This window comes from Mirounga angustirostris, unplaced genomic scaffold (assembly GCF_029215605.1).
Source record: "Mirounga angustirostris isolate CCGP_5_RB_7025 unplaced genomic scaffold, mMirAng1.0.hap1 SCAF_12, whole genome shotgun sequence".
Lineage (NCBI taxonomy): Eukaryota > Metazoa > Chordata > Mammalia > Carnivora > Phocidae > Mirounga > Mirounga angustirostris.
The window spans coordinates 81,584,372-81,600,061 of NW_026991720.1; the positions used below are offsets into that span (position 1 = coordinate 81,584,372).

At 33.5% G+C, this 15,690-nt stretch overlaps 1 protein-coding gene across 2 annotated transcripts in view; it reads left to right on the forward strand.

The window, feature by feature from the left end:
• SEMA3C (semaphorin 3C) overlaps window positions 1-15,690 on the forward strand; it is a 181,516-nt gene that overhangs the window by 101,459 nt on the left and 64,367 nt on the right. For both annotated transcript variants that reach the window (XM_064575357.1, XM_064575356.1), the window contains exons 6-10: window positions 4,418-4,508; window positions 8,166-8,285; window positions 9,763-9,905; window positions 11,153-11,267; window positions 13,850-13,919. In XM_064575357.1, coding sequence (XP_064431427.1) covers window positions 4,418-4,508; window positions 8,166-8,285; window positions 9,763-9,905; window positions 11,153-11,267; window positions 13,850-13,919 — 539 coding nt within the window. The remainder of the gene's footprint in view (window positions 1-4,417; window positions 4,509-8,165; window positions 8,286-9,762; window positions 9,906-11,152; window positions 11,268-13,849; window positions 13,920-15,690) is intronic.

Genomic DNA, 15,690 nt, shown 5'->3' on the forward strand with positions numbered 1-15,690 from the left:
GGAACTGTAATGATCTTAAGCAGCAAATGGCATGGAAAGGCATGTGTTTTCACTTGTGTGTTATGTTGCAAATGATTTAGGGTGGAGAGGGAATGAGAGGGTTGTAGTGAGATCAGTTAGGGAGTGGATGTAATAGACCAAGAAAGAAATTATTTTAAAAGGTCAAGAAAGAAAGAGAGTGGCAATAAAGACAGAAAAATAGGCATAAAGTATAAAATAGTATAGCTGATAATGGTGGATTTGGCTATGTAAAAGAAAATTTACAATGACACAGATATTGATATTTTTGTTGTTTGTTTGTTTGTTTTAAAGATTTTATTTATTTGACAGAGAGAGACACAGCGAGAGAGGGAACACAAGCGGGGGGAGTGGGAGAGGGAGAAACAGGCTTCCCGCTGAGCAGGGAGCCTGATATGGGGCTCGATCCCAGGACCCTGGGACCATGACCTGAGCCGAAGGCAGACGCTTAACGACTGAGCCACCCAGGCACCCCTGTTGTTTGTTTTTTTATTTTTGGCCTTTTCAGTTAAATATTTGACATGAGCTGAGTGAGAAACAACAAAGAGAATCATGTTCGAGTTTAAATTTTAAGCCTGGGCTTTGTTCTCTTGAGTTTGAGTTGCTGTTGAAAGATCCAAGTAGAAATATCAAGTAGGCAGTTGAATATATGGTTGGCTATATAAATGTTTGAGTCATTGTTTTATAAGAGTAACTGAAACCCAGGGGCGCCTGGGTGGCTCAGTTGGTTAAGTGACTGCCTTCGGCTCAGGTCATGATCCTGGAGTCCCTGGATCGAGTCCCGCATCGGGCTCCCTGCTTGGCGGGGAGTCTGCTTCTCCCTCTAACCCTACCCCCTCTTGCGCTCTCTCTCTATCTCATTCTCTCTTCAAATAAATAAATAAAATCTTAAAAAAAAAAAAAAAAGAGTAACTGAAACCCAGGCAATGCATGGGTTTAGTCATGCAGAGAGGGTATAGTGTGAAAAGAGAAGTGTGACTGTGGTTGACACTTGAGGGTCTCTTAATTTAATGGCAAGATGGAGGAAAAGGGACCTTCGAACATGACTAAGAAGAAACAGCCAGGAAAGAAGAAACTCCCAAGTAGAGGGGAAGAGACAAAAATGTGTTCATTCTGGGACTGAAAATAAGGCTTTTAAAAAAGGTAGAAATGGGCAACAATCTCAGATATCATTGAGAATCCAAGTAAAATGAAGTCTAAAAAATAAACACTGAATTGTGTAGCATGGTTGCCTTTAGGATATAACAAAGGGTTTCAATAGAACAATTGATGTTGAATACCCAATTGAGATGGATTGAGAAGAAAGTGAGAAGTTAGGAAATGGTGATGAGTATATGTAATTCTTTAAGAAATGTGATTCTTCGGGCGCCTGGGTGGCTTAGTTGGTTAAGCAACTACCTTCAGCTCAGGTCATGATCCAGGAGTCCCGGGATCGAGTCCCACATCGGGCTCCCTGCTCAACGGGGAGTCTGCTTCTCCCTCTGATCCCCCCCCTCTCATGCTCTCTGTCTCCCATTCTCTCTCTCAGATAAATAAATAAAATCTCAAAAAAAAAAAAAAAGAAATGTGATTCTCAGAGAGTAATGTGTAGGAGCTGAATGGGTTGTATAAATGATGATGTAAAGTTCCAGGTAATAAGATCCAAGAGAGGGGGGGATAATGAAAAGTGTAAGTTGCCTAAGAAGACTGGATATGATCAGATCCAAAACATTGGTGGAATGGTTGACCTTAAAGTAAGAGGAAGAGTTCCTCTCATGTGCTAGTGGAATGTATTAGTGTATATTCATTTATGTGTTTGGTAGTGAGAAGTTGAAGATGTCTCATTTAAAGGCTTCACTTATTCTGCAATCATATGATCAATCATTTGTTAATCATATGAGCTGAGAACAAGTTAGGTGATTTGACTATAGTGACAATGGTTTGAAATTATTAATGGAAGAACCAGCTGATAAGAGTGTCCTTGAAAGTTTACTAAGCAGTACAGAAGATCCATTTTGTGTTGTTGATCACAAATCTATATTACGTTGCATTTACCTTGTTGGATCACCCTCTGCAAAATGCTTAGATGTTTGGATACAAGTATGGAGAATGTATAGATAGACATGCCCTTCTGGGTTGTGCTTTCAGTGAAAAAAAAAAATCACAGATTCAACCTATTTCTAATTTAAAAAAAAAATCACAGATTCAAGGAACTTAATATTTCTGCAAAAAACTAGTGGAACTAAATAGCACAGAATCTAAACAGGTTAACAAAGAAAGTCAAGAAGAGAGAAGGCTGATGAAGTAGGTTCCTAGGAGATGAAATTGGAGAATTGTTACTGTGTGTTTGAATTAGTGATTATTCAGGTAGACTACAGTCTTCCTTGTGACAAGATCTCAACTCGAATTGTGTTGAGAAACACATTTTCTCAAAAAATGAGAAAGGATGCTGTACAATGGAGGAGTAGTTCAGTGGAGAGCAAGAGGTACCTAAGCAACTTCATCAGTTTCCTGCAGTGCCAACTCTCACATTTTTAGTAAAATATATGTATGTCTCTGGCTAAACAATCACAACTGGCCTTACCAAATTTTATTGTTTTTCTCAATTATTTGCCTAGTTTAGTCATTGTATAAATATTGATTTTTTGGAAAACACATAGTGAGGAGTCAGGAGCCTGAATTCTAATTTTACTTTTGTCATTATTTAGCTACATGATCTTGGGCAAGTTATATTTTCTTCATCTAAAGAGTTAATTCATTGAAGAGGATCATTTTGTAAGACCTTTTCAGGCTAGAAGACTGTGATTCTTTTTAAGCTCTATGATTTCCTAAAATCTCAGGGATGTCCTTCCAACTTATCAAATTCAATGTAAAAAAATGAACTAGTTTTATTTTCTTTAAAGAGTCAAAAGCTCAGCAGCATCTTTATTTTCTTCATCTTTTTTAACTACGTCTAATTTGTAATTGATTGCCAAGCTCTGTTGATTTTTACTTTACAACTTTTCTTATATCTTTACTGCTCTTACCATGATCTCTGAGATCCTGACATGTCAGATTATTATTACCTAATTCCTGGACTATTGCAATTGAAAGCAAATCTATTTCTTCAATCCAATGTCTGTTTTTAAAACTGCGATTCTCTGGGGCGCCTGGGTGGCTCAGTCGTTAAGCGTCTGCCTTCGGCTCAGGTCATGATTCCAGGTCCTGGGATTGAACCCCGCATCGGGCTCCCTGCTCAGCGGGAAGCCTGTTTCTCCCTCTCCCACTCCCCCTGCTTGTATTCCCTCTCTCGCTGTGTCTCTCTCTGTCAAATAAATAAATAAAATCTGTAAAAAATATATATATATTTTAAAACTGCCATTCTCAATCTTCTTAAAACACCAAGGTAAGGCCCAGTCTTCTTAAAGCAGTGTTTTGATCCTTTCATTTCCATACACAAAAATATTTTCCATACAGGAAAATTTTGAAAAACCTTAGCTTGATGATTAAGATCCTCCATCATCTAATGCAACCTACAAAAGTGAAAAATTTTGTCTTTGAATTTTAGTAGTAGCTGTTGCTAACTTTATTTAAGAAAAAGGTAAATACACCAACAAAATATTCCCTCTCCATTAGGCTACACTGACCATTATATTTCAAATTGAATCATTGCCTCCAATCCCTGGGTTTCCCAAGTTCCATTTTCTGCTTAATTTTTCTCCTAAACACTGAGCACCATCCAGCATATTCTACATTTTCTGTATTTATTCTTTTTTCATATTTATATTCTCCATCATTATATTATAAATTACTTGAGGATAAAGATTTTTGTCTATCTCATTTACTGTATTCCTAATGTTTTGTTGGTACGTGGCATATATTAAATGCTCAATATATTCTTGTCAAATAAATAAATGAATGAGTAAAAAACATTTTTATCTAAATTATGAGTTCAACTTTGTTGAATCTAGCATAATGCTTACATAACAAAATTAACTGGTAATACAAATTTTAGAAATGTCTTGATTATTTTGGAAATATTATAATCCTTGTATACATTATTCTCTGTGGACAATTTTCTTCTTTTGGACAATTTTCAACATATCTAGTTCAGGTTTACAATGATCCTTGATTCCCAGGTGGTTTTTGCTGATATTGAATTTTTTTTTCCTGGTATTGATTTGAGAAGAACTTATTGGATCAGCTTTATGGGGATGGTAGTAGGATGAGAACTTTAACCTGCCGAAGTTTGCTTATAATTTCCAGATGTTTTCTTCATATAGGCCAAGAAAGTCTTAATAAAGTAAATTGAGGAGCCATAAGGAAACAAACGGAAAGCATATTATTTATGATGATGCTTTGTTTTACTAAAGAACAAATTGGGTTAACTAAATATAAAGTTATTTACTTTTGCTGTATTTGTATTTTTTCCATAATAAAGGACCAAGTTTTTGTGATTGACTCCAAGTGTGAATCCGGAAAAGGACGCTGCTCCTTCAACCCCAATGTGAACACAGTGTCTGTTATGATCAGTAAGTGGAAAATAAAAGAAAGAGGGGGAAATACCAAATGAAAAGGAAATTAAAGAAAATAAATTCATGACATGGTATGCCCGTCGAGATAGTAGCATGAATGATAGTCCATGAGTGAGGTAACAGAAAGAAAGTTGTGAGCTGAGAAATTGTAGTTTCTTGGTTGCAAGAATTCATGATTAAGTGATAAGCATGTATTTTTTTTTTCATTCACTATGATGCTGTCATTTCTAGAGCAAGTCAAACATTTACAAAAAAGTGTGTGTTCTTATACACGTAATGATATATATTATAAAATAATTTTCAATATTTTCTGTAGTTTTTTTTCTAGTATTAAGTATACCCATTTTTTCTCATATTTTAGTAATACTTTACAAATGATTAAAATGGTATTGCTTTCAAATGAAAGCATAACAAAATGCATGTGTATATCATTGGGACCAAAAATTAGAAAGCGAAATTACAAGATATTCAGTTATGTCTGATGCAGAAACTTTTCAGATAAGCTTCTGAATATTATTTAATAAAAGCAGTGTCTTGGAAAGTCTTTCCATTAGGAAGAAAACTGTATTCACCTATTGAAATGATCTGATACATATATATATAATACTGGCTATATAGAGTTTTCATTTATTTCAAGTTAAATGCTATGAAAATAAACTTCAAAGATCTGTGAACACTAATAGTCATCAAATATCGTTTAGAACAAAAAAGGTTTAAAACAGGACATTTTAAATTTTCCTGTTAAACTGTGATAAGTCATTTAATAGTTTTGTCCTTAGAGAATTGGATTTGTTTACAAAATTGAAGTTAGTTAGTGACTTTCATTTTTCAAGGATTTGAGACTTTAATTTCAAAAAAAAAAAAAGATTTCAATTTCTATTCTTATATTCTTTTTTTAAAGATTTTATTTATTTATTTATTTATTTATTTATTTATGTATTTATTTATTTATGAGAGAGAAAGAGAGAAAGAGAGCGAGCAGAGGAGCAGAAGGAGAGGGACAAGCAGACTCTGCACTGAGCACAGTGTCCGACGTGGGGCTTGACCCCACCACCCTGATCCAGACCTGAGCCGAAATCAAGAGTACGATGGTCAACCGACTGAGCTACCCAGGCACCCTTATCTTTTAATATTTTGATTAACATTAGAATGTAAGCTAGCAGAATCATTAAACTATTTGCTTACCTTAAAAACTGAAACAAAAAGGAGGAATAAGTTTAGTGGCTTGTATTTGTCATTTTCTTTGTTCTACTGATTACCCCTCTAAAATTATCTCCAATATTGTCTCCACTATTGTGGAGTAAATTTGTGTAGTCATGTCACTTTGCCATATGGGGCTTGATCATTTCTGTTCTAGTGCAAGGCACTAAATAACACAGATTGTTTAAAGTATTTATATATATTAAAGTATGAAGAAAAATTGAGAATTGAAGAATTCCAAATTTCATAATATAGTTGTGGTATCGAAGCCAATGTTCAAATTTAGGTGGTTTTTTTTGTTTGTTTGTTTGCTATTTTTCATGTCATTGTTGTAACACAGCAAGAAGTTAGGTGATATCTCTTAAAGAACTCATCAAGAGCCTCATGAGGTTCTTCAGTGGAACTAAAATTGGAAAGCAAAGGATTTTTGGATTAAAGTTAAAAGACACAGTTTATCTTTGCATAAACCAACACAGACATTCTGAAAAAAAATCCCTACTCAAAAATTTTTTTAAAGTGATATTAATAATTTCTTATACAAAATAAAGCAGAAGCTTCATTATTCCTAACTTGCTATTAAAATTAATAAGAGGGGTGCCTGGGTGGCTCAGTCAGTTAAGTGTCTGCCTTTGGCTCAGGTCAAGATGCCAGTGTCCTGTGATCTAGCCTGAGTTGCGCTCCCTGCTCAGTGGGGAGTCTGCTTCTCCATCCCCCTGCTCTTGCACTCCTGCTCTCTCTCTCTCTCTCTCTCTCCCCCCCCCCTCTCAAACAAATAAATAAAATCTTAAAAAAAATAAAATTAGTAAGAATTTAAGACAGGATATGAAGCCAATTAGACAGGTAGGCTTTTATAATAGTTAAGACATAACTAATAAAGTGGTGTGCAGTAGGATTAGAATCAGCCCTCTCTGCCACACACCATCCTCTGAGTGTCCTTTTTCCTTTTCTTCTTGGAAACAGGTATGATAATTGACAGCTGTGCTAATCAATCTATTGAATAGCAGGAATTTATAACCCACCATTTTGGTGGTAATCCTGTATGACAAAAATGTGAAATAATTAATTACAAAGTTATCTTAATTTAACAACTATTGTTTCTACAGAATACTTGTGTAGATGCTTCACAAATGTTCACAGAATTTTAAAGATGGCTAAATTGCTCCAAATGCTTTCATGAACATTTGTTATCTTCCTATAATCTGTTCTCATGGGTTTCAAACCCCTACTAGGAAGCAGAACTGGGCAACACAATGCCTGCCATACCCACTTGCTAACTGGTAAGGGTCCAGTTCATGGCCTGGTGAGCACATATTAAAAACATTTCATTCTCCATTCTATCCTGGGTTAACTGGTAATGCTTATTACTAAGCAGTGAGTTTAGAGTGCTTCACAATGTTCCAGTCCTGCCAAAATGACCATGATCTGAAGAGAGCCAGGGGAGTAATTCTAGAACATCAGTCCAAGAAAAAAACTGCACAGTGGTTCATTGGGTCAGACCTGTTACATTTTATTCTTTTTTAAATAGATATTTAACTACTTTTTTTATTCTAGGGTCATACATACCCATTCAATGTTTACTGTCCTTACTAGAAATTAATATGAACCTTAACAAATAAGTTCAATGTCTAATGTTATGCAAACGCCGATTAAAATATCTGATTTTACCATTGATGATAATTCAATTTTAAAATGTATTTTCTTTCTTATCTCTGCATTCTGGTTTTTATGGCTTAATATGTTAAACCACATGTGGCTTATTAACATAATATTATATTTTTGGCATAATGTTAATAATATATTGTGTATTACAATTGAAAAAGTAACACTTTGTTTACCTTATAGAAAACTAAAAATTAAAACATATACTTTTAATGATAAAATAAGTTTATCATTAATAATATTTTGACAATAAAAACTAATATTTTCAATCTATTTAGTGAAATCATGGAATTTTTAATACGTGGTAAAAAATTTTGAGACCATAAGCCAATTCCTGTATTTTACAGATGAGAAGGTAGAGATTCAGGGTACTAAATGACTTAGCCCTAATTCCCACTTGGTTAATTCCTGCCAAAATTAGAAACTGAGTGTTCTCTTACAGTATTTTTTACTTATTAAAAGAAAGTAATAATTAAGCCATTTTGTTATCATTTATACATATATTATTTCTGCCATTTTTGATTCACACTGTATAAACTTAGGTTTTTAGTATAATTAAGTATAGGCAGAGGAATTTTTATTTCTGTGTAGAATAAAATTGTTTTGGTAATCATACAGGCAATAATGAGACCAGATTAAGTTTAATCCAATTTTTTTATTTAATGGACAATGGAAACCAACAATTATAAACACTCTGTAATGTGGGTAGCTACCTAATAAGTGAGTTCTCCTTGATTTTTAAAATAACCTTAAAAACATTTAAAATTGTGTTGACATTTTCTTACTTTTTCATAGATGAGGAGCTTTTCTCTGGAATGTATATAGATTTCATGGGCACAGATGCTGCTATTTTTCGAAGTTTAACCAAGAGGAATGCAGTCAGAACTGATCAACACAATTCCAAATGGCTAAGTGGTAAGAAACATTTTCACCATTTTGAGAATCATGCTTTAAACTAATTTAATTCTGTAATGAAGAAAGGTTAAAATGGTTAAAAAACCAGCCATGATGTAACAATTTTGTACTCTCTGACAATAAATAATTGAAGTAGTACATAGTTCATATTTTCTTTATTAACTGTCATACAATTATCATAAGATATATTAATAAATAAAAATGACAGTGATCTTTATTTTACAGGCTCATATGCAAGAATCTTCTCCAGTTGTTTAATTGTAGCATATCACAATTAAATATGCTATTTATTCATTTAGTCTGCTTGAATATTTTAATAATGTCAAATCTAAAAATTTTCCTAAATTTGTGACAGTTAGATATAATGACTAAGGTATTTTCAGGAACTCCTCCTATTTGTTTTATACTTAGATCCTTAACTTATAAAACTGGTATATATAATTTTTAATTATTTATTTAGTACTTAACAGAAATCATAGGTATGATAACTTGATGATGATCACTATTCATTTGTTTCTAATTCTGGGTGGAGTCACATGAAATTCACATTATGAAAGATGCTCATTTGACTTTAATGTACAATTTCAATCATGAACACTGGGTGTCATATACTTAACTAATGAATCATTGAATACTACATCAAAAACTAATTATGTACTATACAGTGGCTACCTGAACATATTCATAAAAAAGAAGAAGAAGAAGGAGAAGAAACCACTAAGATTTGTGTCATTTCACCCTGGGGATGATTTCTAGCTGACCCTAAATTTGGCAATTCACTTAACATTGCACAGTGAAGCATGAATCACCACAGTTAAGCATCTTAGTTCATTGATAGGCTGGCACAAGAAAGCATCGATTGTCCATTTACTTCTTTAATTTATGACTCCAGTACATCTGGAAATACAGCATTCTAAAACTTGCTTTGTTCTTGAAATAAGGAATCCCTCTATGTCTTCAAATGAGTGCATTTTTTTCCTTGAAAAATTTCCCCTTCATTTAGTATGCTGTCTTTTAAGAAAAAAACATTTTTCAGATCTTGGACTCCTAGCTCCACATTCTGCTTCAATGAATTTGTTTTTATGCACTAGATTGAAAACTATACTTTGAAAAACAGACTTCTTTTTTTCTATAAAATGATCATTCAATTCCATGGGAAATACCTGGTAGAAAAGCCTTTTTAATTGTTTAGAACTCATCAGTGCACAAAAATTTTTGCATTTACTGAACTTCTAGAATGTATTGCAGATAGGGAAAGAATTGATTAAGCTATTATGTTATAGATATATTTTGTGGCACTTGACATTCCAAATACAGTATGTTGTGTGAATACAGTTACTGTTAGACTATGCCTATGAACATGGAAGTGTTCTTCTGTACCAAAGATGGAGAAGCCATATGCCCATGGTCTACTTGGATGAACAGTAGATGGATTTCCATCATGAGTATATATATAGTCTTCGTATTTTTTTTCCAGAACCTATGTTTGTGGATGCACATGTCATCCCAGATGGCACAGATCCAAATGATGCTAAGGTGTACTTCTTCTTCAAAGAGAAACTGACTGACAATAGCAGAAGCACAAAACAGATTCATTCCATGATTGCTAGAATATGTCCTGTAAGTATTAATCTTTTCCTAATTTGAAGAAAGACACAAATTCAAATCATATAAATATGTTTCCTTTGCAAATAGTTTATTTTCCTACTTTTATCTACGGTTACAGAATGAAATATTGAGAGGAGACATTTTAATTTATTGTTTATTCACATCAGTCATACGAGATAAAAAAGCTTAATTTAAGGAAATACTGTGGTCCTGGTTTTACACAAATTTTTGTTTTTCCATTTAATGCATTTGTATTAAAAACAAATAGCAAAATTGTATGTTACAGAAAGAAACAGAACAGTTCTTGTGAATAAAATACAGTAGAACCTCATTAAAGACAGTTATTGAGGAACTGTCTTACAACAGTGAAAAGAAATACATTCGTAAAATATAGTCTTAATTAAAACCAGTAAACAAAATGTTCTTGTGTATAAACAGTAAGTATACATAGCAACTCAAGAAAACTCATGATGCCCTCTCATATAGGAGTTTTATAGGTTTGCCCGGACTTATTTATGATTAGCATACTTTGTGCAAAAGTGTTTCTTAAAGTGTTCAGTGTTTAAAATAGTTTACTTTTAAATATTACAGTATTTCGCTGATTGTGGAGCTCATCTGCTTTTTAGTCATTTAGAACAAGGCAGTAAAGTCTGCAGAAGGGATGAAAGGCTTCTGGGCATACAGAAAAAAATCAGTAGAGACTATTTGTGAATGATCCAAATGCCATTTTCCCTTCCCTGGCTGGAGAAATATATATATAAAGCATCTGATTAGAAATACTCAGGATTAAAAGATAACACAGAGAAATGAAGGAGAGAAAATAGAACTACTGAAGACCACTTGGTATAAGTATAAACCCACTTTCCTGACCACAGTAGACTCTACAAGCTTCACTGTATACAATAATTTATGTTCATATTGAAGACAGTGAGTTATTAAGGCAAATTAAATTATGTGTTCTCCATACATTTTCCAGATATTTTCATCATACACTGTTAAATTTAGAAAGCTTTAGGGCATATGTATATTGAAACCTTTTCAATTGATACCATATTGTAGAAGATTAATCGTATAGCTATGGGCATTTTATAAAATACTATAGATCTTAAATATTCATCTTTGCTGGTATGCAGATGTAGTTAGCATTTCCACCCTTCAGATTATAACAAATCCTCAAGTAATACAAATCTAAGCTGAATTTTTAATGCCCTTTAATATTTATTTAAGCAGTCTTAAGTGTGTTTTCAAAATGGTTTCAGAATGACACTGGGGGACTGCGTAGCCTTGTCAACAAGTGGACGACCTTCTTGAAAGCGAGGCTGGTGTGCTCTGTAACTGATGAAGACGGCCCAGAAACACACTTCGATGAATTAGGTACATGGATGTGAGATTGAAAAATGTTTTTTGAGGGCACCTGGGTGGCTCAGATGGTTAAGCGTCTGCCTTCGGCTCGGGTCATGGTCCTGGAGTCCCGGGATCGAGTCCCGCATCGGGCTCCCTGCTCCTCGGGAGCCTGCTTCTCCCTCTGCCTCTCTCTCTCTCTCTGTCATGAATAAATAAATAAAATCTTAAAAAAAAAAAAAAATCCCACCTATTAAAAAAAAAAAAAAAGAAAAATGTTTTTTGAAAAAAAGAATTTGTAAAGTCTATTTTAATAACCTCTCAGAAGAGGGTCTATTTTCCATGAATGTTTTTAGCATAAATAATCTGCCAATTTGAATGAATGATCCGGATACTGTTCATAAATTTCCTTAAGTGTTTTTTAAATCTGTTTTGGCCCTGAGTGCACTACTAAAACATTCAGTTCATTGAATTCACCATGATAGATGAATGTGTGTGTGTGTGTGTGTGTGAGAGAGAGAGAGAGAGAGAGAGAGACAGAAACTGAGGTACTTGCATAATTTACATGTGAATAATGATATATTTGTGTTTATCTAAAAGAATGTGCATTTCATATGTATTTAAATTCTAATATTCTGATTTGAAATCAGTTTGTATGAGAATACAGCTATATATTTTTACTATTAATAGTTGATAAGCAGAATGGAGGTTGGATGGGAAAGTGTCAGAGTAGAAATTAGACTTGTGCGCCAGTCTTAGTCCTCCTTGGTGACCCTGGGATTAAGTATTCTCAGCATGTGTGACATGAGGAGGGTTATACTTTCGAGGTCAAATGAGGACTAACAGTCTGATTCCTTTCTACCATGGAAGAGTTATCTTTTTAATCAGAGTAACTTGATACACATCATAGGGTCATGTTTACTAAGTGCCATTTAGAAATGACTTTTACAAACTGAGGGTTCTAGAGGGGAGGGGAGTGGGGGGATGGGTTAGCCTGGTGATGGGTATTAAAGAGGGCACGTACTGCATGGAGCACTGGGTGTTGTACGCAAACAATGAATCATGGAACACTACATCAAAAACTAATGATGTGATGTATGGTGATTAACATAACATAATAATAATAAAAGAAATGACTTTTATTTTGCTTTAATCCATTAAAATGTAAACTGCTGGCTGTTTTCAGATTTTGAGGCAGGTGATGACATAAGCAATACAAATGCATTACAATATAGAAAAATCTACTGGTTCTAGCAGTCATAGAAACTGAAATAGGTAGTTGAACTCTTCAAAAGCCAGCCAGTGTGTTGATTGTAGAAACAGAAGTTTTTGTATCAGCTTTTCTAGAAGAAAGTTCCAAGTATGATTTTTGTGTTATAACCTGGTCACACATTATTTCCCCCAAATTCTTCACAAGTATGTTTATGTTTTAATGATTTAGGATATTTCAGTCTTTCTTGTTTTTTAGGGAAAGCCAGACAGCTCAGCCTTTTGCTCACATATAGAAAGGCTGCTCGTTATTAATTCATTGCTTAAGAGGTCCTAAATTCATTGTGAATTGAAAATAAATGCATCTTTCTTTGTATTTCCCAGAAAGAATCTTATTTGCAAAAATGTCACTAAATTCAGATTTTTCTTGTAACTGTAACAATTGATTATTAACTGGGGTTTCCTACCAGAAATCTACTTCCAGGTTTTGTTATGTATTACTGAACCTCACTACCTATACCTTTGTCTTTGCCTTAATATACTTTAAACTTTTTGTCATTGGGGGAATTATCGATTAAATAAAAATATCACTAGCAGTTTTGACCATAAGCCAAAAAGTCTTATTTTATATAAAGAAAAAAAGTCACTTTGAAAGAGTTTCCTTCCACATTCCAACTTCTAACCCTAGGTCAAAAAGAAATTGTGATTTATAATACTTTTTAAATTTAAAAAAGTGGCATATTATCATTAAAGGATATTTAGAAAATGCAGAGAAAAGGGGCTCCTGGTGGCTCAGTAGGGTAAATGTCCAACTTGTGATTTTGGCTCAGCTCATGATCTCATGGGTCATGGTCGTGATCTCATGGGTGGTGAGATGGAGCTCCCATCGGGTTCCACAGTCAATGGGGAGTCTGCTTGAGATTCTCTCTTTCCCTCTCCTGCTCCTACCCCCTGCTTGCACTCTGTCTCTAAAATAAATAAATCTTAAAAAAAAAAAAAAAAGAAAGAAAGAAAATGCAGAGAAAAGAAGACATATTTCTATAGCTCTGCTAACCAGAGACACTCATTGGTAATCCTATTATATCCTGGTATATAATTTTATGGTTTACATGGTTCTAGTCTATATCGTATACCACTGTGCCTTTTCCACTTAATATTACTTCATTAGCCTGGTTTCCATAAGTTTGCAGTCGTTATAAACCCTTTTGTGTTTATAATATTTTATTTAATTTACTCTACCATGTGCCTATCATTGAGGTCGTTTAGTTGTTTCCAAATTACAATGATGCTGCCAAAATATCTTGCTCAATAATACTTTTCATAGTTAAAATTATTTTCTTAAGGTTAAATTTTAAAATACAGTTAATATTTGGGAACTTTAAAAGAATGATGTTTTCCTTTTATAGAGGATGTGTTTCTGCTGGAAACTGATAACCCAAGGACAACACTAGTATATGGCATTTTTACAACATCAAGGTAATTATTAAAAAATTACAACTTATGGGTTAAACAGTAAACTTTATTGAGTAATAGTAATTATTACAAAACATTCTTTTCAACTTTTAATTTTACATAGCATTCAGGATGTAATCGTCCTGTTTTATACTTTTGCCTGATTACTGAAATATATTTAAGCTGAACTAACGCTTTCAAAATAGTTTTGAACAGAATGGTTATGATGACTATATGCTATTTTTCTCAAAGAAAGGAAACTATTAATTATAATGCAGGAATAAAGTATACAAGATATTTTGTTTTAAGGAAGTAACTCAAAGACTCATGTTTCACCTAAAACTTTAGGTATATCTATTAAAATATTTTTTTTAAGATTTTTTTTTTTTACTTTTTTGAGAGAGAGGTAGAGAGAGAGAGCCAGAGAGAGCACAAGCAGCGGGAGGGGCAGAGGCAGAGGGAGAAGCAGGCTTCCCGCCGAGCAGGGAGCCCGATGCAGGGCTCGATCCCAGCACCCTGGGATCATGACCTGAGCCGAAGGCAGATGCTTAACCGACTGAGCCACCCAGGCACCCCTCTATTAAAATAAGTTTTACTTCTGGAGCGATCTAAAATGATGACTATTCAGAAACTAATAAAATACTGCACCAGTTTTCATGTTCCATATGACAGTATTTCATATATTTGAAAATAGGTTTAATGTTTTCTAACTTTTCCGGGATGTCCAATCCCAGTTGTCATCTATTTCAAGACAATTGCCATATTCTCACCCTTTCCTAGACATATTTCTGTTTACTCATTTTACACTGGGAATGTTAGAATGCAACACAATACTCCAGCTGTGGCATGGCCAATACAGAATGTAATGGGTCCATTTTATTAGACAATCAATTATAAAGCAAAAACTTGAATAAAGCAAAAACTTGCTCTTCTAGTGAGGCAAACACAGCATAATTGTAAACTGTAATGGGCCATTCAAAGTAAAAGAAAATCACAGGGATTTGATTATAAATCATATTTACACTTGCCTTATAAAATATGTAAAAAGATGTCTTTCAGGATTAACAGTTTAACTTCTGTTCTAACAGAGAAAGTAGTCTTGATTTAACTCACAAGGAATTGGACAAAGTGAAAAGAACCAAATTCTTAAGAAGAAAATGTTTGTTTCAAAAAAATATTTCTACAGTGTTTGTTTTTCCCAATAGCTTTTTGAAAAATTCAAAATTGTCATTTCTGACCAATGATGCTAATGATTAATAATGTATCTTGTTTTTTTTTCAGTGGGCATCTAAGTTTTCCATTAGGCATCTAATTTAAGAGATATATGTAAATCAGAAATGTTTGTTTCAGTCAGTCTGCCTTAGTGACAACAGAAATAGTCTTCAGTAAGGATCCAAACAAATTCTATGAGATTTTATTGACAAAGTTAATGTAATGATCTCTTTTGGACCCTATTGGTTTTTTCTGTTACTAACAGGGAAAATATATAAACTATGACAACAGACTTTTCTAGCTACTACTTAGGATACATGTAAGAACATCCTCACTTTAAAATCTTAAGACAAAGAGATACTGTTTTCCCTTAATTGAGATTTATTTCTTGGAGTTAAGTTATGATAGATTGTATTGACAGTGACTTAGAATTCAAATTCATATTTTTGAATAAATCATCAGTTTATTTTTTGTTGTTAAGATAAAGTAGTTAGAAACTTCTTTGACATGTCCCATATTTTGGAAACATTAATAACTCTTTTATAACTTATTATTGTCTACTACCTCCATGGATGAATTAAAT